The following is a 24,975-nucleotide window of genomic DNA, read 5'->3' on the forward strand; positions in this document are numbered from 1 at the left end:
TGAAGGGGGAAGGCCTAAGGAGGGGAAACATGGGGGTCATTTGCTATACCCCTCTTTCACCCCCACCTCCAATAAGCTCTGGGCCACTGAGTCTCTCCAAATTACACCCCAGATCTACCCACTTGTCACCACCTTGTGGCCCCACCCTGGTCCATGCTGCCATGGTCTCTCCCTGGGACCACTCTGGCTTCCTCACTGGATCCATGTGGCCAGCCTGGCCCCCTACACTCCGTTCTCCACACACAGCTAGAAGGATCTTTCCCAAATGTAAATCACATCACTCTCCTGCTTAAACCTGTCAAAGGCTGCCCATCAGACTTAGAGGAAAACCCAAACCCCTTATTCTAGCCCATGATGCCTGCCTAATGGGCGCAGCCAGCCTCTGAGACTCCATCTCCCCTACTCCAATGAGACCCTGCAGTCTGTCCCAGGCACATGGACTTCCTGCCAGGCCCTGGAATACTTTCAGCTGTTCCCTCCTCAGGACCTGTGCACTTTGCAGATCCTGTGCTGTAAACCCACTTCCTCTACATTTCTGCATGCTCTCTCCTCATCATTTGGGTCTCAGAGCAAACATCACCTTCTCAGAGAGGCTTTCCCTGGAAAACAGACCGTGCCATTCTCTTTCCAAGTCATCCTGTTACACTGTTTGTACTAATAACTTCCTAGCGCCCCCTCACTCTGAAATGATCAAATTTGTATATTCATCTGTATATTTGTGTATTCAGTCTTCCCTCCCTGGACGGTAAGCCCCAAGTGAGCAGGAACTGGCTTCTTTCATGGCTAAATCCTAGACTCCAATATCACCTGGTACCTAGTACTTAGCAAGAACTCAGCCAGTATTAGCCATTATTTTTACTATTCCTACACTCAGGGCTGGGTACACAATGTCAGCTGCCACAGGGTCAGGCTGGGAAGGTTACTCTCCAGCAGGAATTCCGAATCTGTGATTCATGAACCCAAGTTCCCTGAACCTGGAAAAAAAATTACATCTATCTTTTCACGAGTCTTTAACTGAAATGTAACATTTCCTTCAATTCTGAAGGTAGGCAACAAACGAGAGGCCTGTTAGCAGCAACCTGGGACTTTATCACTAAGAGAAATCACAGCTGCGGAGATGTTGAGATATTGTTTATGCTTATTGTGTCTGTGAAATCGTGGTAGTTTTGGACCTGCTACTAGATCTTGTTATTTACATATGTTAAAAAAGAACAGAGTTGGGAGGGTATGCTCAGTGGTAGAGTGCATGCATAGCATGCACGAGGTCCTGGGTTCAATCCCCAGGGCCTCCATCAAAGTAAATAAATAAACCTAATTATCTCCCCCCAAAATAAAAAATAAAAATAAATTTAAAAAGAACATACACTGCTAAATCACAGGTTTTAAAAATATTTTGATAATGATTTCATATTGAATATAATTGTTGTCTTTTGTAATCCTATTTTATTTTCTGGGTTTTAAAAACAGCATTCTGAGAAGCGTCCATAGGCTTCTCCAGATGCCAAAAGGGTTCACGACACACACAAAAAAGACACCCTAAAAAGGAGTGTATTAAAATTGCTGATGTGGTCTGGCCTGGAGCCCTCTCTCAGCTGATGTCCAGCCCAAGAGAAGAGCTGAAGGGGGAGCCAGGAAGAGCAGGGCGAACAAGGTTTCCGACAGAGAGCCCACGACCTGCATCTCAGTTCTGCCTGCTCCAATCTTGTCTATGAGCTTGTGAGCAGAGACATGTAACAGAAAGCAGGGCGCCCTCTCTAAGAACAATACTCAGAAGAGCCCAGCTGTCCCTCTGTCTTTGAGCAGGGCCCATGTGGCCTCCAGCTCGAAAGAGTCTTGCAGGAGACCTCTGGTTAAAATTAAAACCCTCTCACCCAAGATGTTTTTCAAGGCCGAAAGAAGACACATTCTATCCCTACAAATCTGGAACAAGACAAGGGGAGGGGAAAAAAATACCGTTTTATAAATACCCTGTAATTCGTCACAGAAAGCAACCCATCCGAAGTCACGGGCTGTTGGCTCCAGGAGGCGGAGCACAGCACAATGTGCTGGTTTAGGCGGGTGTCAGGTTTAAAGCCGGATTTTTATAAACCCAAAACACACTCACGAGAGTGGGAGAAGTGAACAATGCAGGCAGACACGCCATCTCCAGGATCCTTTCTGGAGCTGCGATGTGGAAGGCGGGAGCCGTGAGCATCACAGAGGCGTCTTCTTGGCGCCTTAGCCTGTGAATCATCGCTCTCACATGGGTTCCTGAACGACCTCTAATTTGGAAGCGGAGCAGCAAAAAGGTTCCAGATTAACTCCAGTTGTGTCCTTCCCCTTTCACTCTGCGGGCCTGAGTGTCTAGCATCATCTACGATAAGGCTCAGGACATCTAGGGTGTTTCGTCTTCACGCTGATCACAGTAAGGACCTGCCTGAGATATCTGGGGATGGAGTGGAGGTGTGTGTTGGGGGGAACCGGCTCAAAGAAAGGACTCACTTTCGTATCAGATTATTAATCAAGGAGAAACCAAACATGCAGAGGACAAGGAGGACATGTCAAAGAGTTCTTGAGATGACAGTGAAGTGTAAAAGTTTCTTCTAAGACAGAGCTAGGTGGCTGCACTAGAAAGTGCTGACAATGAGTGCCCCTGGCTGGGGCTGGGGGGAGGTGGGTGGAACTGGGGTGTGGGGGGAACCTGACATACACTTTCTGTCATACACCTTCTGTACCATTTAAGTTTTGACTATGTATGTGTATTACTGATGAAATACTTTTTGTTTACAGTCCTGCATGTCAGAAGACCTCACAGGAATATAGCAGGTGCTTAATAAGTACATGTTAAAACACTGTGCTGTTTTAGGAACTAGCATTTACGGAGTGCCTACTGTGTGCCAAGGGCCCTCTGGCAATCCCCATTTTCCAGATCTTACAGAAATGGAGGCTTGGCGGGGAAGGAGCTGAGTGGGGACCCCTTCCAGGAGCTGGAGCTCTGCTCCTCCATGAGGACCACACCGCCTTCCTCCCTGGAGTGAGCAGTTGGAGGCACCAGATGCTTTGGCAGGATCCAGAGAGATGCCATCTGTGAGGGGAACCTATTCTTAGAGAGCAGAGACAGTCGGTGGTGGAAACGGCCCACCCCCAGCAGCAGTGGGGGGATGTCAGGAGGGCAGGCAGCCAAGGCTTTACCTTCAGCTGGGGGGGGGGGGTTGGACAAGCTAAAAGCAGGGTGTACGCAGTTCTCAGGACCATGCCTCCTTTTACATTCAGATGACATATTGGAAGTAACAGCAAACATTTACCGAGTGCTTACTTTAAAGGCATCGTATCATTTAATTCTCCAGGCAACCCATGAGGTGTGTGCTATTAAAATGCCTATTTTACAGATGACAAAACAGAGGCACAGGATGGTTAAGTCACTTTCCCAAAGAAACAATGGGGCCAGGGCTGAACCCGGACACTCTGGCTCCAAAGCCTATGTCCTTGACCACCATATTATGCTGCCTCTCAACCCGCTGTACCAGAGGCCAATTTTAGTTTGGATTCCCACAATAGCAGACCCCAAGACAAGGTTTTGAGTGGGAAATGGTCCCAGGAAGCACTATCAGGGGCATGAGGAAGGGAGACAGGGGAGGAGGTGTTATCAAGTAAGTGACCACTGTGGGCAACTAGAGCTCAGTCCTGCCTGAGGGCTTCCAGAGGGGTGCTCTGGGTGCCAGTGACAGCTTGGTGAGGGGTGCAGGAGTGGAGCTACTCATGTCTCTGGTTGAGGGCTGCTCCCAGAATGTGTTCATCCTCCAGCACTGCAGGTCTGGTGCAGGCTGGCAAAGCAGGTGCCAAGAGCAAGTGAGGAGCCCTTAGGCGGAAAGACACAGGGAGGCAGTTGGGAGGCTGGTGTGCACTGAAAGGGTAAGGTAGACAGGATGTGGGTGGGGCACCCCAGCGGCTGCTATAAAACCCACGTGCTGATGGACCCCCTCCCCCTTCCCAATTACCTTGGGACCTCATTCAGCCTCCACAGACTGAACTAAGGGACCTTCAAGATCACCCCCTCCAAGCTTACAGTACAACATGGTGGCTCAAAACACAGCAGTTAGAATCAGACCAAATCCCATTTCGATGACCTAATAGCTCTGTGACTTAGTTTTCTCATTTGTCACATGGGATACACGCTAGCCCTGTATCATCCCTATGGCCTTGTTACTCAAGGTGTAGCTCAGAACAGCAGCAGCAGCAGCATCCGGGAGCCTGTGAGAAATGCAGAATCTCAGGCCCCACCCCAAATCCATTGAATCAGAATTTGCATTTTAATAAGATCTCCAGTGACTCATGTGGATATTTCTACTAGTAACTTCCAAAATACAAAAAGAGATTGAAGTATTCCTACTAGACCAAGGGTCTCAAATTGGTGGTCTGTGGACCAAATCCCCTGGAGACTGGATTGATTTGTCCAGCTTGGTGGTTTTAAACAATCAGTCTGACACACAAGTCTCCAGTTCACCACATCTCCATCACTCCCCACCACATAGCACCCAGAACATTATCATTTATGCCACTTGCCAGGTCCCTGTAGGCATTTGAGTTTGCACCCCTATAACTAGCTAACATTTGCATAGCATAACTTAGCTTTCTAAATTTAAAGTAAGGCACTGAAAAAAAAAACATGAACTTTGAAATCACATAGATCTCAGTTCAAACCCGCATTTGGCTATCACTCTAGCTATGTTACCTTGGGCAAGTTACTTCTCCTCTCTGATCCTCAGTTTCCACATCTGTGAAATGGGGATCAAAACACATACCTGCAAAGTCACTGTATGGATTAAAAATATTTTGTGCAAAGCACCCAGGAGGAGTAAGAACTCACTATATGAAAGTAATTAGTAGCACAAGCAGCTGTCGTAGTTACACAAGTCCAGTGTGGACACCACGTACTATTACGATTATCCTCACTTTACTAAAAACTGAGGCTCTAAGAGGTTAAGAACCTTCCCCAAGGTTACACAGTGGTGGAGTGGGGACTCACACCCATGTCCTCTGGCTCTATATCTGCACTGTCCACTAGAATTTTCTGTGAGGATATAGTGTTGTATATCTGTGTGGTCCACTACTGTAGCCACTAGCCACACGTGGCTACTGAGCACTTGAAATGTAGCTGATCCAAACTGAGAAACGCTGTAAGTGTAAAACACACACCTGAGTTGGATGACCTAGTACAAGAAAAAGAGAACGTAAAAATCTCATTAATTTTTATATTTATTACATGTTGAAATGATATTTTAGAAAAATTAGGTTAAAAGATAAAATTCAACTTAATCTCACCTGCCTCTTTCCACTTTTTAAAAAATGTGGCCACAAAAATATTTCAGTCACATATACGACTCACATTGTGTTTCAACTGGACAGTGTAAAGTCTAGAGCTTTTCTAACAGAACATCTAAGACAAGGAACTGAGTAGTTTCTAAGAACACATTTGCAACCCACTGCCCACCAGCCAGGAGCCCCTCTGTTACATAAGAACAGTCAAAGAACATACCCACCAGAAGAGATGGCAGTGCCCTCCTCTGAGCTGGATGACCCCCGAGGCCCAGGCTGGGGTGTGACTTTCCCTGGTCTCACACAATCAGCAGCCCAGCTATCATCACACCCAAGGCTCCTCAGCCCGATTCTGCTGTGTTCCACCAGTCAAGAGTACCTAATGGGATCTGAAAATCAGTGCTTTTGCTTTGGCAAAAGGAACCCTGGGCTAATAAAAGTTAGAGTCTGAGATGCCAGATCTAGAAAAGGCAGGCTCCTCTGGGATGATTTGCTGATGGAGCCAATCTCAAGGCACGGCTGGACACCATCCAGCGCCAACTCGGGTGTGGGGGTCTCCATGAGCACCTGGGGGCTGCGTTACTTGGAGGGGCGGCTCTTGTTGTAGATGAGGAAGTCTGAGATGTCGTGCCACACGTTGCTGTCCTCATACAGGTAGGTCATGGAGGACTGCAGCGAGGGCTGCAGCGTGGGCCGGTGGTACTCGAAGAGCCACAGCACCAGCCCCCACACCAGCCCGTTGAACAACCGGGATGGTTCCCACCTGGGCTCAGGGATGTAGCCCTTCTCCACGCCCAGGCGGCACAGGGCAAACAGGATGCGTGACATCAGGTACATGTTGATCTGCAGGGAGGGAAGGACGGGGGATTACAGGTGGGCACAGCCACTGGGAACCTTCTGCCCACCCCCATGCCCGGGGCACTGCCTGTGCACTGATCAGTGTTCTCCAAAGATGGTGTACAAGGTGATTAATACTACTATTTATGCCTTTAATTTATTATTCTTTATCATTAAACTTTTTTTGTTTTGTTTGGCAGGGGAGAGGGTTAGGTTATTTATTTGTTTGTTTGTTTGTTTATAACAGGCACTGGGGATTGACCCCAGGACCTTGTGCATGCTAAGCACGAGCTCTACCACTGAGCTATGCCCTCCCCTCTCTTCAGTAACAATTTTAAAAATGAATAAATCTACACAGTTCAAAACTAAAAGGTAGCTCGACACCGAAAAACACAATCCGTATAACAAAAAAAATCAATAAACTGGATCTCATCAAAACTCAAAAAATTTTGGTTGTGAAAGCCCATATGAAGAGGTTGAGAAGAAAAGCTAAAGACTGGGAGAAAATATTTACAAACACATATCTGACAGAGATTAGTATCTGGAATATACATATATTTTAAAAAACTCTCAAAGCTCAACAGTGAAAAAAGAAACAATCCAGTTAGAAAATGGGTAAAAGACATAAACAGATATTTCACTGAAGAGGATTACACTGAAGGAAAATAGACACATGTAAAATGGTTCAACATCACTGGCCATCAGGGAAATGCAAATTAAAACCACAATGAGATAGCACTATGTGCCTAGCAAAACGTCTAAAGTTTGAAACATAATAAACTAAATGCCAGCTAGGATGTGGAGAAACTGGATCACACGTATATTCCTGACAGGAATGTAAAATAGTATTGTCACTCTGGATAACAGCCGGGCAGGAAAACTAAATAAGCACGTACCATGTGACTTAGCAATTGTGTTCCTGGGTATTTATCCAAGAAGTGAAAACTTATCTTCACCAAAAATATGTAGAAGAATGTTCTTAACAGCTGCATTTCTAATAGCCAAAGGCTGGCAACAACCCAGATGTCTTTCAACAGGTACATCCACACATGGAGCACTACTCAGTAATGAAAAGTGATGAACAGCTGATACACACAGTAACTTGGATGAATGGCCAGGGAATTATGCTGAGTGAAAAAAGCCAATCCTCAAAGGTTACATACTATAATGACTCCATTTCTATAACATTTTTTAAATGACAACATTTTCAAAATGGAGGTCAGAGCAGTTGTTGCCAGTGGTCAGGGAAAGGAGGGGAGCAGGAGGGTGATGCGTGTGACCAGGATTCCTAGACTTGGGAAGTTCACAGACCAGTGAAACTTCTATCAAAAAAGCAAACCTGCAGAAACTTTCCCAAAAAACGAAATGCTCATATCCACAGACTCCACAATTCCATCTCTAGGAACTTATGGACAGACTGACGCACGTGCAGGAAGACGTCTGAACAAAGATGTAGACTGCAGCGTGTGTGTAATGGCAAAAGGCTAGATGTCCCCTAAATGTCCATCCAGAGGAGACTGAGATCAAGGCTGGCCCATTCTGTCAGCACAGATTTCTGCTGATGTTATAAAGGATGAGGGATGACAAGAAAGGTCTCCGAGATACGCTGTTACAGGAAAAAAAAAAAGTGTAGTATGATCTCCTTGGTGGAAAATTCCTACTGTGTAGACTGATGCGAGCACAGACAAGTTCTGCAAAGCTACACAAGACTCAGGTAAAGTGACTGCTTCTGGACAGCAGCTTAACAGTTAGAGGGGAACAGGGACTTTCTTTTCAATTTAATTTCTAATTCTATCAAGGTATATCTCAAGCATCTGAAAGTGTGCCAGGCACATAGTGGGTGCTTACTCTGCATTTTTATTTATTTATTTTAAAATTTTACTAGTTGTAAAATTTTTTTCTTTTTTGTCTGCATGATTTAAAACATGAAAATAAAACATTATTTAAAATTTTTTAAATTTTATTTTATTTGTTTGGGAGGAGGTAATTAGCTTTATTCATTTATTTATTTTTTTAGGAGGTACTGGGGAATGAATCCAGGACCTCAAGCATGCTAAGCATGTGTTCTACCACTGAACTATGCCCTCCCTCCAAAACATTATTTTTATAATTTAAGAATATTTAAGAAGTTCGAGGGAGGCAAACTAGAAAGGCTGCCAACTTTTTACATTACCCAAGAAGGACATTAAAACAGTAACAGCAGCAACAATTAGCATTTAGTTTCACTATCATTTCATTAAAAAAATAGAATTTAACCCAGAAAAAGAGGTAATTCTTTGAAGGTACTAGGTTTTGCTTTATGAAAATCTTACTCCAGGGTCATTCTTTTTTTCCTTACTTCACTGAAGAGTGGTTGTTCGGTTTTTTTAAATCTTTGCCCCCAGGGAGCAGCACACATGGATTTTGGCAACCATGGAATTCTGACAAGGTGCTTGGTTAACAGATGGGGAAAGTGAGGGGGAAGTGATCTTTCCAAGGTCACCCAGGCACTGGTGCATCGCAGACCTTCGGACATGGAAGGGAGCCAAGAGCTCATTTCTTTGACCCTCACCCCCAACTCTACATCTGAACCCCGTCCCACTCCCCACACCTTCCCACAACCCCCACCCCGGGGGAGGATCTTTACCTGGCTGTTGATGGTACTGTTGTTTCCAAATACCAGCAAGCCCCCGATGAAGGCAGCCAGGAATGAGTGCACCTGGTAGGTCTCCCCCTGCAGGTGGGACTGCAGGGCACAAAGTCCCTTGTAGGTGAACACAAAGCTGGCCAGGTTCCGGGAGTGGGTGTACGTGGCCTGTAGGATGGCGCGCAGCTTCTCCTGGAGGCTGCACAAACACAGGCAGCCACCGTGAGTGCAGGCCCAGCCGCTCCCAGGGCTTCTACCCACTGGGCACGCAAAACTGACACAGGCAAGGAGCTCGTGGGCAGATGCTCATTCAACCCCGGGCCTCTCCCCTCCCTGTCCTCAGGGCTGCTCCCTCACTTGATTCAGGCCTTGATTCCAAGCCACCTTCTCCAAGAGGTCTTCCTTGACCACCCTATATAAAAGAATGTCCATCATATTCCATTCCCTTATCCTCCTTTTCATTTACTTCATAGCTCTTACCACCACCTGACATTTATATGCTTGTTTATTATCTCCCCACAACTCCCACCCCATCCCAGTGGAAGCTACCAGAAAGTGGTGTCTATATCTGGCTTGTTCATCCTCAGGGCCCAGAACAGGGCCTGGCACATAGTAGATGCTCAGTAAATTTGGGGTGGGGAGTGAACATGTGAAGAAATGAATGAGTGAGTGAGTACATACTATGTGCTGGACCTAGGGATACAATTCTGAGAAAAAAAGATCTGCTTGCTGCCCTCATGAGGTTCATGATTTAATGGGAGAGGGAAATATGAAATGAATAACCACAAAACAAAGGTCAAACTTTGACTTTGACAAGAGATGATCCTGGGATGTGAAGGATGAAGAGTTGAAGAGGTCAAGTGGAAAGAGGAACTGAATCCTAGGCAGCGGGATCAGCATGTGCAAAGGTCCTGAGGAGGGACAGAGAATGGGGAGTAAAGGAACAGAGAGAAACCGTGAAGGCCTGAGCAGAAAATGTGTGGGGCAAAGGCTGTGGGGGAGAGGCTGTGCTAAGTTTTGTCTTTATCCGGAGAGAAGTAAACATTTAAGTAGGGCAGATGATTTTATCTGTCTTTTAAAAATCACTAGGAGGCAGTCAGGAGACTCCGAGAGAGGAGCAGAGTGTACTGTGGAAGATCAAATGAGGGACAGCAAACACAAGTGCCCTCAAGGCTCAACACGGGCCCAGTTGCCAACTCTAAGGCAAGAAAGCCAGATTTTCCAGTTTTTAAGTATTGGCACAAATACTGCCTATGAAATGTTTCCAGAATCTGAACACCTCTCACCTCCACTGCTACCTTCAAGGTCTGAGCCACCAGAGTTGCTCACCTGGATTATTGCCACAGCCCCTAATTTACACCTACTTCTGCCCTTGACCCTGCCCCTATCTGTTCTTAATCTGGCCACAAACTCTTCACTTTCATGCTATTAAAAGTTAAGTCAAATAGTGGCATGTCCCTGCGCGAATTCTTCTAACAATTTCTTGTTTAACTTAAAGGAAAAGTTAAACTCCTCTCTATGGCCTAAAGCTGAACAGGATGAACCCAGGTCACCCATGTGAACTTCCTCTCTGTTTTCTCCCCTGCAATCCCTCTGCTCCAGCCTCCCCAAACTCACCAGGCACAGTCCCAACTCAGGGCCTTTGCACTGGCTGTTCCCTTGGCCTAAAATATTCTCTTCCCTGATACCACTTGGCCAACTCTTCCATCTCCTACAAGTCTTTACTTGAATGTCACTATCTATTTAATTCTGTACCCTGCTCCTCCTCCAGTACCCTGGATTCACTTTCTCTCTTTCCCTGCTCTAATTTTTTTCTCCCACAGCCCATACAATCTTCTAACATATCACATACCTTCCTTATTTATTGTGTTTATTTTCTGCCACCCCCTGCTAGAATGCAAGTGCTACAAGGGCAGTGATCATTTTGTTTTGTTCACTAAAACAGTTTGTCTGGCACATAGTAGACACTCAGTAAATAGTTACTGACTGGATGAATGAGTTTCATTTAAAAAAATGATTTAGGGGGCAAAAACTAAAACAAAAATAAACTTTAAAAGGAAAAATGCATAAAGAAAACAATCTTGCAAGCTGGATTTGAGCAGAAGGCTGTCCAGGTGTAATTCTTACAAGTTCCAGGTGAGGCTACATACATTTAAAAACTCAACCACAAGGCGATTTCCAAGAGGAGCCTCCAGGGAAGTTCTGGGAGACCAGAGGAAGGCCAAGAAATTTGAGCAATGGCAGGAGGTCGTGGACGGTTTTCCTGAGAAAGTGATCCTGAGAGAACAGCATGGGTTGCCAGGAAGGAAAGAAAGGTAGGTGGAAGAGGAGAGGGCACTCCTGGCGGGGGTACTGCACGAGAAACATCTGGGGGTGGAACCGCACGCGGCATATGAATGGGCGGCAGCAAGTTGTATGTGCCTAGGGCTCCCCAGGGCGGACGTGGGTGAGGAGGGGGAGACACAGCTGAGGTCAGGCCACAGAGGGCCTTGAGGGCCACACCTGGAAGTTGGGCTTCTTTGGAGGACAGCAAGGGCAGGGGCGTTTTCAAGCAGGAATAACAGAATCAGACTTGGGCTGTAGGAGGTGGTAGTGAGGACAGGCTAGACTCAGGTAGGAAGCTACCGCAACAGTCCTGGCACTGAGAGCTGACCACACTCTCTCCTAGTTTGAGGGGTGTGCCGAGGGGATGGGTACCTGCCACTCCGGAAGAGAAAGGTCATGACCAGTGCGTGAGGGGCCCGGATTTTGGCTCCATAGCTGCAGAAACAAAAGAAAACAGTTATTACAGCACCCCTGCACCACAGTTTCTTTCTGAGCTCTCTCTTAGACTCCCTGTGCCCTCTCTCCACCCCTAACCCTAACATCATTTTGGGAGGGAAAATAATGCTGGCTTTCAAGTTAGATCTGGGTTTGAAGTGGGTTGTACAAAGGAAATACTATTTGGTGCCAAAGCCCTTCCATGTTTTGCTGTATAAACTTGGATAAATCATTTAACTTCTCTGAGCCTCCCTTCTCCCAACAGTAAAAAGTCTTCTCCATTTCAGGGTTGCTTCTGGCAGTTAAGGACGTAGCACATGCAAAAGTTCCCAGTTCAACCAATATTAGTGTCTCTGCCTTTCCTGTTCTTCATATAAGACTCTTCCTTCTCCAGCTGTCTGGCCCTGATCTTACTAGGCTACAAGGTTGAAAAATCTTTGACAACCTCCTTGAGACAATGGTCATAGCCACATATTGTTGTCATATAAGTATCTGTGAGGTTTGTTGGAAACAGCAAAAGACTGGGCTCAAACCTGTGTCCATCCACAGGGGGCTGCTGGGTACATAAATAATGGACTCACGGTTCTGTGGGACAGTACACAGCTGTAAAAGGACGAGGTGGCTCTATGAGTGCTCTGTGCTCTATTAGAGCAAGGTGTGTAAAGCGCATAATTGTATAAAATGAGGTAACTTGTCTATAAACCTAAAGTTATTTTAAAATAAAAGGCTTTAAAGGTGTAGGGGATGAATATATGTATTTGTATATGCAGACAATATTTCTGGAGACGTAAGAGACGGGACACAGGGTCACCTCCAGGGAGGGGACTGACTGACGGAAGGATGGGGTGGGCAGGACTTTACAGCATCTAACTTTTTATACCTTTTGTAAATATGTTACCTAATTTAAAAAAATAAATTAAATTTAAAATGTTAACAAGTGAAAGCTAGGGGTATCATGGCAGTGGTCATGCTGAATGGCTTATTTTTTCGCAGCCTAGCACTGTACAGAACCCTCATCCTGGCCCCAGCCAGCTCTGTCCCATCTCCTCCAAAGTCAAAGAGGCCCTCAGTCCCCTCCAGCTGGCAAGGGCTAAAAGGCCCCTTCCTTATACCCCAACACAAGTGGAACCATGCCCCCAACTCCCTACATCCACTAGGCCCCCTTCCCAGAATCCTCAGACTCAGGTGGAAGCCAGTTACTAACACTCACAAGATTACTCCATGTCCTGAAAAAAGGGGTGCCCTGGATTAAAAAGGATTTAAAGGACATGACAGGTGCAGTGTGATGTCCTGGAGGACCTGGTCTGGACAAACTCACTAAAAAGGACATCTGGGGGACAACTGGGACAATCTGTCTATGGACTGGATAGCAGTCAACATTATAGGATTAATTTATTACATGTAATCATGATAATTTAGCCATACAGGAAAATGCTCTTATTTTTAGAGATGCACATTGATAATATTTAGGCAGAATATCAAAGTGAGTTAAATTTTACAAAGTTCATATGCCTCAGTCATTCGCCCTGCATGGTTGGACTCTCTTGACAAAGAGCACATTCTTTTCCACCTCCAGGCCTTTGTTCAAACCATTCCCTCTGCCTGGGATGCCCTTCTCCCCCTAGCAAAGTCCAACTCAGCCTTCAAAATACCACCATCACCTCCTCTGTAAAGCATTCCTGATCACCTGGTATTGCCATGGTAATCTAATGATCAGTCTCCCCACTTTGACCCCAAGTCCTTACAGATGAGCACGAGCCACTGATCTTATCTCAGGGTCCACTCCACCCTGGTCACACCAAAGCTTGACTGATATGATCTGGCCAGACCCAGCGGGAACCAACTTCTACATGCCTCTGGGTGCCCATGGAAGCCAAGAGCCTGGTGCTGGGCATCCTTTGGTTTGAATCCTAGCTCCAACCCCTGACTAAGTAATGTGATCATGAGCAATGTGTTTTCCTCTCTAAGCCAGTCTTCTCATCCAATAAAATGGGAACAATGGCAACTCCTACCTTGCACACTTAATCATTCATGTGATTAATATTTGAGAGCCTACTATGTACCAGATACTTGGAAAACACCAAGGAACAAAATAGATAAAAATTCTGTCCCAATGAAGCTCATTTTCTAATGAGAGAGACAGAGTAGAAAAACAGGATACCTAAGTGAACTGCTTAGTATCAGATGGTGACAAGAACTATGGAGAAAAATTAAGTAGGGAAGGAGGTGGGAAGGTCAGGAAGGGTCTCATTGAGGCAGTGAGGGAGTGAGCCAAGCAGATGTCCACGTGAATATAACAATAACAGCAGCCAATAGTTATTACACACCAGGCTCTGTGCTAAGCTTTTCACATATATTGACTCAGTCCTCTGACAATATAAGTACTATCATCGGCCCCGTTTTACAGAAACTGAAGCTTGGAGAGGCTACATGACTTGCTCAAGATCACAGGGGTAGGTGGCATCAGGATTCAAACCAAGGCGGTCACATCCTCACCATTTTGCCATGCTACCTCTAAAATGGAAACTCCAGGAGGATGCAGATCTTTGTTGGGTTTATCCTCTACTGTGTCCCCAGTTCTGGCACAGTAGGCTCTCAATAAATGACAGCCTTTATATATGAAGCTTAAAGGAAGCTGAGCTCCTCTCCAGGCACCAGCCAGGGGAAATGACCCCAAGATTTCCTCTTCTGCAGGTCTAATGGTCATGGAGGAATCAATTTGCCCAGCAAACATTTACATTTGTGTCGGCCTCAGGCCTATGTCCCAGGAGTCCCCTGTGCCAGATGAGGACTTAGTTCTAGAGTCATACAGATGAGGAGTGAGAAGTAGATGTGAACTGACCGGCAACTTAATAGGAGGAGCATAGGAAGGCGCCTCCTCCGACCTGCTAAAGGCCAGAGTCTGGCTTCTCACTTGTGTACACGGGGCCTCTGTAGCCAGACAAGCCCGAGGGCACATGGAGGTGGGGAAGCTGAGCCCAAAAGAGGGGATATAGGGGCTGGCATGGGAAATTGTCAACGCAAGAGGGCCAGGTTGCAAATCACAGAGGACCCAGAAACAGCATAGTGGGAGCCCCAGCTCAGAAGGCGCTCAGAACCCAAAAGCCAGAGCCCGTTACGCCCACGGTGGTCATCGAGACCTGGAGATACACTAGGGCTGCTCTGGGGCGCACAGCGTGCCGGTGCTGGGCCCAGAACCCGCTTCTCCGACCCCAGCCAGACCGATCCTTCAGCCCCTGCCCAGTCTCCCGGCCCCACTCACACTGCCCCGTTCCGGAAGCCCTTAAGCATAGCCAACACAGCGTGGTAGCGGCGTTTGCGCAACAGTGCGTTGACCGCAAGCAAAAGAGTCTGCAGCTGCGGAGGGGCGGCCATGGTGCGCGCGGCGGGGTGGCAGGCACAGAGCAAGACGCGAGCTGACAGCCCCGGATCCTTCCGGACAGCCAGCAGCGCTGGACAGTCTATCCCACCCCCCGTCTTTGCGCCCATAGGATATGTCTGCTGTCACTCATACCGGAGGGCTAATCACAGGGCTCACTCATCTCACCAGGGGAATGGGACCGAGCACTCTCCCGAATAGCAGTCTGATTGGAAAAAAGGGGAAAGCTTGTAACCAATCACAGTGGGCTCCACCCAACGGGACCTAAAGAAGTTTAGAAACACACGCCTCAATTTGTCAGGCTTGGAAGGTGTGTCATTGTGAGCTTGGAAGGAAGTTTCCTGAAAGAGAATTTGCCCTCCGTAGAGTTAGGATGGTGACACTGGGAGAAGCTAGGCCTCCTGTTTACATATGACAGTTCTGATTGGTTAACCTCGATCAAAAGCGATCTTCTCAGAGCATAAATGACTTGGCACCCTTGAAGGAGAATTAATAAAATGGGCTAATTAGAATTAGGCTAACAGATTGCTTATTCTTCTGCTTGTTCCTAAAGTGGGAAACCAACCTGACTGACTGGTTGCTGTTCACAGCTCCAGGCCCATTGTTAAAATGAAGCTATTACTTTAAAAAAAAATTCTGTTGCTTTTTATCGATGCTTTATTGTTTAAGCTATGGCTATATAATCACCCTACCCCACCCACAAGATGGGTTCACAGTTTTGAAGGCACTAGCCTGATGTGAGTCCCCTTTGCTTGGCAAAGCAATAAAGCTGTCTTTTTTCCTATACTCTAAGACCCTGTCTCCGAATTTCAGTTTGGCTCATCAGGGACGGGGGCCAATCTTTCGGCAACACCCTCAATGGCTTCCCTTTGTTCTTAAAATCCAAACTCCTTCCCATGGCCCACAAGGGAAGACTCTGTATGATAGGGCCCTTGCTTCCCTCTCTAACCTCACACTCCCACCCTCTCCTCGTCCTGTCACTTGCCCCCTTGGTCACTTCTCTTTAGTCACTCCAGCTAAACTTAGTCTAAGTTAGACTAAGCTTGGAGCTTAGTCACTCCAGCAAAACTAGTCTCCTTGCTTTTCCTTGAATGTGCCAGGAGTGTTCCTGCCTCAGCACCTTTGCACTTCCTATTTCCCTACCTGGTTCTTCCCATGGCTGGCTCCTTCTCAACCTTCAGGTTTCAGCTCAAACGCCACCTCCTCAGAGAGGTCTTCCAAGATACTGCATCTAAAGTACCACTGCCCACTCTGACTTATTACCCTCTTTTATTTTCTTCATAGGACTTTCCACTTTTTGAAATTATTTATTTGCTACATGTCCATTCATTGTCCACTGCCCCTGACTGTAAATCCCATGAGGGCAGAAATCTTGTCTCTCTTGTTTTCTGCTGTAACCCCAGCAATTAGTACCTATTGAGTGCCCAACATATGCTTGTTGAAGCAATATGGTTTGGGTGACATTTATGTATGATGTATTGTTGACATTATGTAACCACTGTATTGTTTGCCATGGTGTCCATAAGAAAGTACCATGCAGTGGGTGACTTACACAACAGAAATTAATCTTCTCACAATTCCAGGTTCTAGAAGTCTAAGATCAAGGTGTCTGTAGGTTTGGTTTCTTTTGAAGCCTCTATCCTTGGCTTGCAGTTGGTTGCCTTCTCACAGTCCTCACATGGTCACTCCTCAGTCCATGTGTGTCAAAATCTCCTTATAAGGACACCAGTCATATTACACTGGAGCCCACCTCTATTGTTGCAGAAAAATGTGTTACAGCTCAGTTGTGACAGCAACCTAGATCTGGGTGAGAGACCAAGCAGCACTCAGAGTTGGAGAACTCAGGTTTATTACACCAGTGGGCCCAAAGAAGTTAACACTTCAAGCTCTGGACCCTGTCTGTAGGTTTACACAGGCCTTTTATAAGCTGCCAGTTTTACACTTTGCAACATCATATGCAAATAAAGTACAACAGAAGTTGACCAACCAGGAACAAGCTTTGTAGAACTAATCAGGAGTGAGCTCCATGCAAAAGAAGTACTACAAACGGACCAATCAGAAGTTACAGAAGTGGACCAATCAGAAGTGAGAATATTAACCAATCAGGAGTGAGAGTAATAGCTAATCAGGAGTGAGAGTATGAACCAATCAGGAGTGAGAGTAATAGCTAATCAGGAGTGAGAGTAATAACCAATCAGGAGTGAAGGAAAGTGAGCTCAGGGAACCAACAGAATTCTAGGTGTAAGTTAGCCGCTTTGGAGGCAAAAAGTGAGATAAAGCCTCTGGGCCAGGGAACCCGACGCTAGTGGGAGGAGAGCAGCAGCCCTGCCTAGGGGTCCTGCCAGTCTTTTTATGGGGCTTCCCGCCTCACTATGACTTCATTTAACCTTAATTACCCCTTTAAAGATCCAATCTCCAAATACAGTCTAATATGTAGGGATTAGCATACAACACATGAATGTTGAGGGGACACAATTCACCCCATAACAACCGTCATGCTTTGCTGCCTCCTGCCAATACCAATGAACCTAACAAGATGTCACGGCCCAGTATTGCTTTGTGTCCTTGTTTCTTCCCCTCAAGAGAGGAGTCTGGTTTAAGCTGCTCGTAATTCCTCCCCTTCCCATAGAGAAGTAAATTTTTCTGGGGTGGCTGGAGAACTCGTTGTGGAGGGGGACACAGGAGGTTTCCAAACTTCTCCTCCCTGCTTGGCTCCATGCCTGGAATTACTACATTTCTTACCCCAGGAGTCTCTAACCTGTGATTGGATTCAGTTTAATGCCAACCTGCTGACCCTAAGGGAATGTGACACAGGACTGATGGATTTTGGTGGAGAAAGAGACTGAGGTAAGTGGAAAGTTCAGAGCAGGGGGTAGCCTGACTGGTGAGCCCACTGGAGGTAGGATTCTCTATCCCTGAAAGCTCATTCAGTTGTTCACCAGTCAGTAGTCAGTTAACAACACTTCCCAGGTTGCCTCTGTGCTGAACTCTGAGCTCCAACCAAAAGGGACGAAAAACATCTCTTGCTCGGAGGGCTCCCTCTTGAGGAGGAAGAGATAAGGGGAACCTCCAACAGAGTTTTAGTAAAAACAGAGTGTGCAAAGTCCTGAAGAACAAATAAAAATCAACATGTGTATATGCACCTGGATGTATCGGAATACAGCTCTTCCTTTTGTCCAGATAAACCCATCGTAAGTTAAAAATATCAAGTCAAAAATGCATTTAATACACCTAACCTCCTGAACATCACAGCTTAGCCTAGCCTACCTTAAACATGCTCAGAACACTTACATGAGTCTCCAGTTGGGCAAAATCATCTAACACAAAGCCTGTTTTATGATAAAGTGTTGAATGTCTCACGTAATGTATTGAATATGGCAATGAAAGTGAAAAGCAAAATGGTTGTCTGGGTACAGAGTGGTTTTAAGTGTATTGGTTGTTTACCCTTGTGATTGCACAGTTGACCGGGGGCTGCCTAAATATCATGACAGAGAAGAAAAGATCGAAATTCAAAGTTCAAACTGTTTCTACCTAATGAATATCAGTTTCACAACCATTGTAAAACTGAAAAATCGTAAGTTGAATCATTGCAGGTCAGGGACCATCTATACCTGAAAAGCTTCCAAGGTCTGTGTCGGTGGAATCTTTTCATCCATCATTCTCTGAATAAAACTGAGACCCTCACTGTGGCCCTTTCCATCTCTCCATCCTCATCCTGTATCCATATCTCACTTATTATCCTCAGTTGCCACTTTACAGTCTTCAGCTTCCTTTATTTTGACCTCAGAGACTTTGCATTTGCCCAAGATAATAAAGCTAATAAGCTTTGCCTTTTTGTCCCCTTTTCTCCATCTGACTCTATCTGACTCTAGATGCTGCCAGCATCTAGAACAGTTTCCAGCACACAATAGGTCCTCAGTACATATTTCTAAGTCAATTAAATGAATGTGTATGTATTAATACATTACTTAAATAATAAAAAATAAATTAAAGAACAGTTATATCGAGAAACTCTTGCTGGGGAGATAATGAGATTCTGGAACCACTGGATCAAGGGGGATGTTAAAGGAAAAACAGGGAGGAGGGAACCCTGGTCTTACTCCTGCCAGAGAGGCAACAGGAAGGGGGGTGTAGAACTTGATGTGGGCCCTGGGTCTCCAAGGTTCCCAGTAAAGGGGGCAGGGCATGGAGTGTGGCAGATGAGCAGGTTCTCTGTGGTGGACTTTTGCTCAGAGCTAGCTGTGCCAGGGGAAAGAGGAAATGGAAGACTATTGGTGGAGGGGAAAAGGAGTGGTGTTCAGGGCAGGATGGAAAGCTTATGGTAGAAATGGGCCTTTGGGCAGAGGGTCTTTGAGGCAATTTATCAGGAACAGTGGCTAGCCGTGTTCTACAAGGGTCGTAGTACTTTGAACAGAAATTTTTAAATTTTAGGAGTCATATATTTAATGAATATAAGAAAAAGAAAATTGTAATTTTTGTGATTATTGCTTTGGATGAGGCTAAAAGAAGTATTTAAAAAAATCAACAACAATGAGAATTTAGAGTCAAGTTCATGCTAGTCCAGTTGTAGGAGGACATGGCCATACTCATGGGAGAGATGATGATTGGTGGCACTTCCATCATTCCCCTCCCCCTCCCACTTACTTCCTAACTCTTCCTCGTGGCCCAGGTGTACTTCTTTGAAAACTACATTCCACCTTGTAATTAAATAATTTTTAAGATTTAATCTCTGTGTGCTCCCCCTACCCCTAACTCCATGGCAAAGGACCACTGCATTCCTGGAGCTATTACAGGACTCGGTACATAGTAAGCCCTTAATGAGAGGCCAATGGAACATAAAGGAAGATTAGAGAGGGGTCTGTGTGTGATGAGGGATCCAAATGAGGGGCAGGAGGATCTCTGGAGACCTGGGTGGGCTTTCTGTGAGGCTGAGCTGGGGGTTGCTGAGGTGGGTATTGGGGGTTATGTAACAGAATTGGGGTCCCAGAGAAGCAGGGGTGGAGATCTGTTGTGAAGTGGAAATGGAAGTTCCTAATAGGTGAAAATAAGGGCTTCTGTAACAGCCAGGGGGATCTCTGAGATAGTGAGGGATTAAGAACGGGCAGAGACAGGAGTCATGTGAGGAGAGGAGGGTGGCTCCTAATAGGCAAAGATGGGAGGTCACTCTGGGAAGGGGGAATGAGAAGTCTTTAACAAGGGATGGCAATCAGTGGTGCAATTACGGCAGGGTTCCTGTATCCGGTGAAGTTGGGAGTCCTTGTGACTAAGTTGGGTGGTCCCAGTGAGATGGGAATGGGGGTTGGTGTTGCAAAGGTGGGGATACTGTGTACAGCGGAAATATTCGGTCCGTCTTTCAGAGTTGGCGGGTCTCATGCAGTCGGACGGGGGTCTGTGTCCTGTGTCACAGAGTTGGGGGTCAGTTCCGGTGTGATATGGCTGGAGGTCCGGGTAACATGGTCGGGAGATCCGTGTGTGCGGCAGGTATGGAGTCTGTGTGCAGAGTTAGGGGTTCAAGTGAGGCGGGGATGGGAGTCCACACGTGCGGGTGATTGGGTCATCGAAGCGTGGCTGGAGGAACCCCGGGAGGCTGGGGGGTCCCGCGAGCCATTATTGGGTTTCCAGGATGCAGGGCGGGGGGCGGGGGGGTGCTCGGCGGCCGCTCCCAGGCGCCCCCTGGCGGCCCCGACCCCGCCGCCGCCGCCGCCGCGGCTCCCACAATGCTCGCGTAGCCTAGCTTCGGGCTCCCGTGGCGGCGGCGGCTCCAAGATGGCGCAAACGATCTTCGAGGCCCTGGAGGGTGAGCGGCGGCGGGGCCGGGGGAGGTGGCTGTTCCGCGTTGTGCCCCCTCCCGCCGCGTTCTCGCGCCGCCCGGCCCAGGGCGCGTGGCGGCCCTGGGGCGGAGGGCACCGGGGCCGGAACAGCCGCGGGGCGGGAGGGGCACGGGCGGGAACAGCCGCGGGAGCCGAGGCCCGGCGCGGGTAGGGGGCAACTGGGCAGGAACAGCAACAGAGTTGAGGCTTACTGGGGGGGGGGTGTTCTCCGAACCGGAACAGCCGCGGGAGCCGAGGCCCGGCGGGGGGGGACAACGGGACAGGAACAGCGGGGGAGAGAAGGCCCCGGGGGGGAGCACTGGGACCGGAACAGCCGGGGAGCCCTGGCGCAGCGGGGAGAGGGGCCCCCGACCGGAACAGCCGCAGTCTCGAGAGCCTCGGGCCGGGGCGGGAGGGGTTTCCTGGAGGGAACAGCCTGGGCAGGCCAGGCCGGGAACAGCGAGGTGGGGCAGGTTGCTCTGCGAACGCGAGGCCTGGGAAGGGCTTGGCAGCCGGAGCCGCCGAACCAGACATCCTGACCACGAAGAACGTGTTTTTTGCACCAGCTGTGTGCCTCGTGCTGTGACATAGTGCCTCAAATTCAGACCAGGAAAGGATTGGCACCACCTTTGTGCAAGGCCAGGACTTAGTGCTGATGGGCCCAAACTAGCAAACACTGGGTGCCTGCTTTGTGCAGTTTTATAAACTGAGACCAAGAAAGGATGGTTACTGGTGGTGTGCCTAGTCGGGATGCCCTGTTATCAGACCTAAACCAGCACATTCTGGGCACAGACTGTCCCATACTCCTCAAAATCCTAGGATGTGAATGGTCCTCAGGCTCTGAGAATTACAAGCTTTGGAGACAGGCAAACACTGAGACTCCAGGTGCACGTGCTAGAAGTTGGAGAGGAAGCCTCAGCCAGTTCAGGGCCATGGCATAGAGTTGATGTTGGGGGGATACAGCCCCAAGAATGTTCTTGGGAGAATGAGATAAGATGAGTATACACCTAATTAGAGGGCAGACTGAAAGAAGGTCAGTCCAGTGGTATGTGGCTGAGTCTTTGAGTCCTATAAACTTCCCAAGAGATCTCCACCCTGTGTCTTAACTTCTTGGACGATCAGAGTTCTCACCATGAAATGTGTAATCCTCCCTGTATCTGGAAGGACTGAGTTTCAGGAATACTCACTGGTGAGGGACAGATGGAAATTATAGAATAAGCAATTATAGAAAAGGGAAAATTATAGAACAGTAAAAGAAGAGAACCTCAGCTGGTGTTCAGTGCCATGATGGATGATGGAATTGGAGGGCCAGGGTCAGTGGTGGCTCACTCTGGGAGGCCAATAAGATGGGATGAAGCCTACTTTCCCTCTGGGTACATGGACTTCTTCAGTGTTTGAATTTTCACTACAAGAATGTGTTTGCAGGGGATGGGTATAGCTCAGTGGTAGGGTGCATGCCTAGCATGCACGAGGTCCTGGGTTCAATCCGCAGTACCCCCATTAAAAAAAAAGAGTTCATATACTGAGTTATGAAGTTGAAGGAAAAATCCGTTCCTAGAACAGTGTGATGCATGCTGGGCTAGGGGAAGGGCAGTAGGGCTGTGGGGCTCCAGAGATGACCCTGGCAAGGGGAAATGCATTTGCAAAGCCCTGCAGGGCAAGAGGTCTAGGATTCACCACAGTTTATGTGAGCAACTAGAGATGAGGCTTCTGAACTTTATCTTGGCATCAGTGTAGAACTAAGAAAGTATTTTCAGCAGGGGGTCAGCACAAACTAATGTATGTTTTATAAAGTTCACCCTGGCTGCTCTGAGAACAGATGGGAGGAGCCAGAGTGGCAGCAGGGGAGATGAGACCCCTGCGGTTGTCCTGCTGAGAGCTGATGATGGCCTGGGCTCTGGGGACAGCTGTAGGAGATGGAGAGAAAGTGGGTCTGAGAGATATTTGGGAGGCAGACTTGCTGAAGGACTAGAAATGAGGGGTGGGAAGGGAGATCAGTTGAGGGAAAAATCAAGGGGTGCCCTGGGGGCTTTGGGTGGATGGACAGTGGTACCCTGCTCTTATTGATGAGGATTTCTAGAAAAGGAACTAACTTAGGGGTGGGGAATGACCCATTCAGTTCGAGTTCAGTTTTGAATAGGCAGCATTTTTTTAAAGACTTAATTTTTTACAAGCAGTTTCAGGTTTTCAAAGTTGAGAGGCATTTACAGAGATTTCCTATATACCCCCGATCCTATACATTCATAACCTCTCCTTTAATCAACATAACTCACCAGAGTGGTACATTTGTTACCAAGGATGAACCTACATTGACACATTGTGATCACTCATATTCCACAGTTTACCTTAAGGTTTTCTCTTGGTGTTGTACATTCTATGAGACAAATGTGTAATGACATATATGCATCATTATGATATTATCATAGAGTGTTTTCCCTGCCCTAAACATCCTCTGTACTCTGTCTATTCATTCTTCCCCCCAACCGTTGGCAACCACTGATCTTTTTATTGTCTCAGTAGTTTTGACAGGCAGTATTTTTTTTTAATTAGATTTCTTTTTCTGACGTAATACTTTTCTTCTCTGTAGATTCACATGCAGTTGTAAGAAATAATCAGAGAGATTCCATTAACCCTTTATGTAATTTCCCCCAGTGTAACATCTTGTTAAACTATCCTGTAACTTCACAACCAGTCAACTACAGAATTGTTCCATCACTACAAGATGTTGTCCTTTTTATAACCACACCCACCTCCCTCTCCTGGTCCCCAACCCTGATGTCTGGCAACCACACTAATCTGACTTTTGTTTCTAAGATATTATCATTTCAAGAGTGTCATGTAGTTGGAATCATGTAGTATACAGTCTTTGAGATGGGCTTTTTTCACTTAGTGTAATTCCCTGGAGATTCATCCAAGCGTTTGCTTATATCAATAGTTTGCTCCTTTTTATTGCTGAGCAGTACTCCATGGTACAGGTGCACCACACTTTAACTGTTCACCCACTGAAGGACATGAGTATTTCCTGTTTTTTACTATTATGAATAAAACTGCTACAGATTTGCACACAGATGCTAACTTACAATTTTGTGTAATATGATAGACAAGTCTACTGACACATTCAGGGAAGCATGAACCCCAGGTTTGAAACTCCAGATATGAGGAAGAACTAAATGAGGGTGAGTGAGGATTCTTGGGGAGAGTGTAAGAGGGAAAGGAGAAAGAGACAGACAGAAGGAACCCTTCAAAATAGAAACATTTAGGGGGTGGACTGCAGAGGAGAGTAAGGGAGGCTGGGAAGGAGGAGCAGAAAAGTGGGAGAAGACCCAGGAAGGATGGCGCCGTGGAGCCTAGAGAAGGGAGTGTTTCAAGGAGTATCTGATGTTGCCAGGTGGTCTTTGGTGATTCTGGTGGAATGGTGGGGGCTTAAGCCTCACTGGAGTGAGTGGAGGAGGACTGGAGTGTGGGCAGAGGCGATGGAGGGTGTAGACATGTCTCTTGGGATGCTTGTTGAAGGGAGGAGAGACGGGAACATGGATTCAAAGGAGGATGTGCTGGAGAGACCCGGGGGTGTGTAGCCACTGATGGGAAGGAGAGTTGTGGGCACAGTGTGAGAGGGGCCCGTCAGTGGAGAGAGGCTTCTGAAGGAGCAGGAGTGGCTGGAGAGAAGGGCTGGCCTCAAAGGCACACAACCTGTGTCATGACAGGGGAAAGGATGGATTCAGTCTGGCTGCAGGAGCTGAGGGTTCTGATTGCACTTCAGTTGGAAGCTGGGGCAGGTGACAGCTGAGAGGCTGACTGTGGGGAAAGAGAGAATGAGGCACCCTCTGAGTTACTTGGGAGGGAGGCAGTGTGCCTTGCCGGCTACTTAGATGTGAAGAGTCCTGTCCTCCACCTGGTGACTCGGCTGGGCGGTTTACTACTGTGAACTTTAACAGTGACAACTAATTGTAAAACACAGATGTAGTCAGCTTATCAAGAGTCCCCTGACCACAAATCCAGATTATGCACTTCTTTGAGGAACTGAAAAAACAAGCACATACCAGAAAACAAGGGAAGCAAAGATGCCCGAGTACAAATAGATTTGTGGGATTTGTGGGGTGTGTATGGGAGAGACTCAGTAACATGATGTCCAGAGGGGGCTGTTTCACTTTGGGTTAGATTTGGCCATGAGTAAGAGATAAGCCCAGCCCAGCAATGGCTTAAACAGGCTAGAAGTTTACTTCTCTTGCACAGGAATCCAGAGAAAGTTAGTCCAGAGCTGTGACAGT

General features: G+C 47.1%; 2 protein-coding genes across 5 annotated transcripts in view; one reads left to right on the forward strand and one right to left on the reverse strand.

Moving 5' to 3' along the window:
* Positions 1-5,217: 5,217 nt before the first annotated feature.
* On the reverse strand, positions 5,218-14,980 carry PXMP4 (peroxisomal membrane protein 4). Of its 2 annotated transcripts, none has more exons than XM_006202642.4 (4): positions 14,781-14,980; positions 11,456-11,518; positions 8,759-8,957; positions 5,218-6,138 (listed from the first exon to the last, which is right to left on the reverse strand). In XM_006202642.4, the coding sequence occupies exons 1-4, from the start codon at positions 14,891-14,893 to the stop codon at positions 5,875-5,877; spliced, it is 639 nt and encodes a 212-aa protein (XP_006202704.1). In that variant the 5' UTR covers positions 14,894-14,980; the 3' UTR covers positions 5,218-5,874. The 2 variants fall into 2 exon arrangements, with proteins under 2 accessions (XP_006202704.1, XP_072800148.1); XM_072944047.1 differs by lacking the exon at positions 14,781-14,980 and adding an exon at positions 14,361-14,773.
* Positions 14,981-20,582: 5,602 nt separating this feature from the next.
* The window catches only part of ZNF341 (zinc finger protein 341), a 43,267-nt gene continuing 38,874 nt past the window's right edge, over positions 20,583-24,975 (forward strand). For 2 of the 3 annotated variants that reach the window (XM_072944048.1, XM_072944049.1), the window contains exon 1: positions 20,583-20,694. In XM_072944048.1, coding sequence (XP_072800149.1) covers positions 20,664-20,694 — 31 coding nt within the window. In that variant the 5' untranslated portion in view covers positions 20,583-20,663. The remainder of the gene's footprint in view (positions 20,695-24,975) is intronic. The other variant, XM_072944050.1, reaches the window with a different exon arrangement.

This window comes from Vicugna pacos, chromosome 19 (assembly GCF_048564905.1).
Source record: "Vicugna pacos chromosome 19, VicPac4, whole genome shotgun sequence".
In the NCBI taxonomy this organism is placed as follows: Eukaryota; Metazoa; Chordata; class Mammalia; order Artiodactyla; family Camelidae; genus Vicugna; species Vicugna pacos.

Coding starts and splice junctions, on each gene's coding strand:
- PXMP4 (XM_006202642.4), bottom strand. CDS start 14,893: ATGGCCGCCCCTCCGCAGCTGCAGACTCTTTTGCTTGCGGTCAACGCA. Junction 11,519..14,780: donor GGCTTCCGGAACGGGGCAGT/GTGAGTGGGGCC, acceptor TTGTTTCTGCAG/CTATGGAGCCAAAATCCGGG. Junction 6,139..8,758: donor ACAGTACCATCAACAGCCAG/GTAAAGATCCTC, acceptor CCCTCCCTGCAG/ATCAACATGTACCTGATGTC.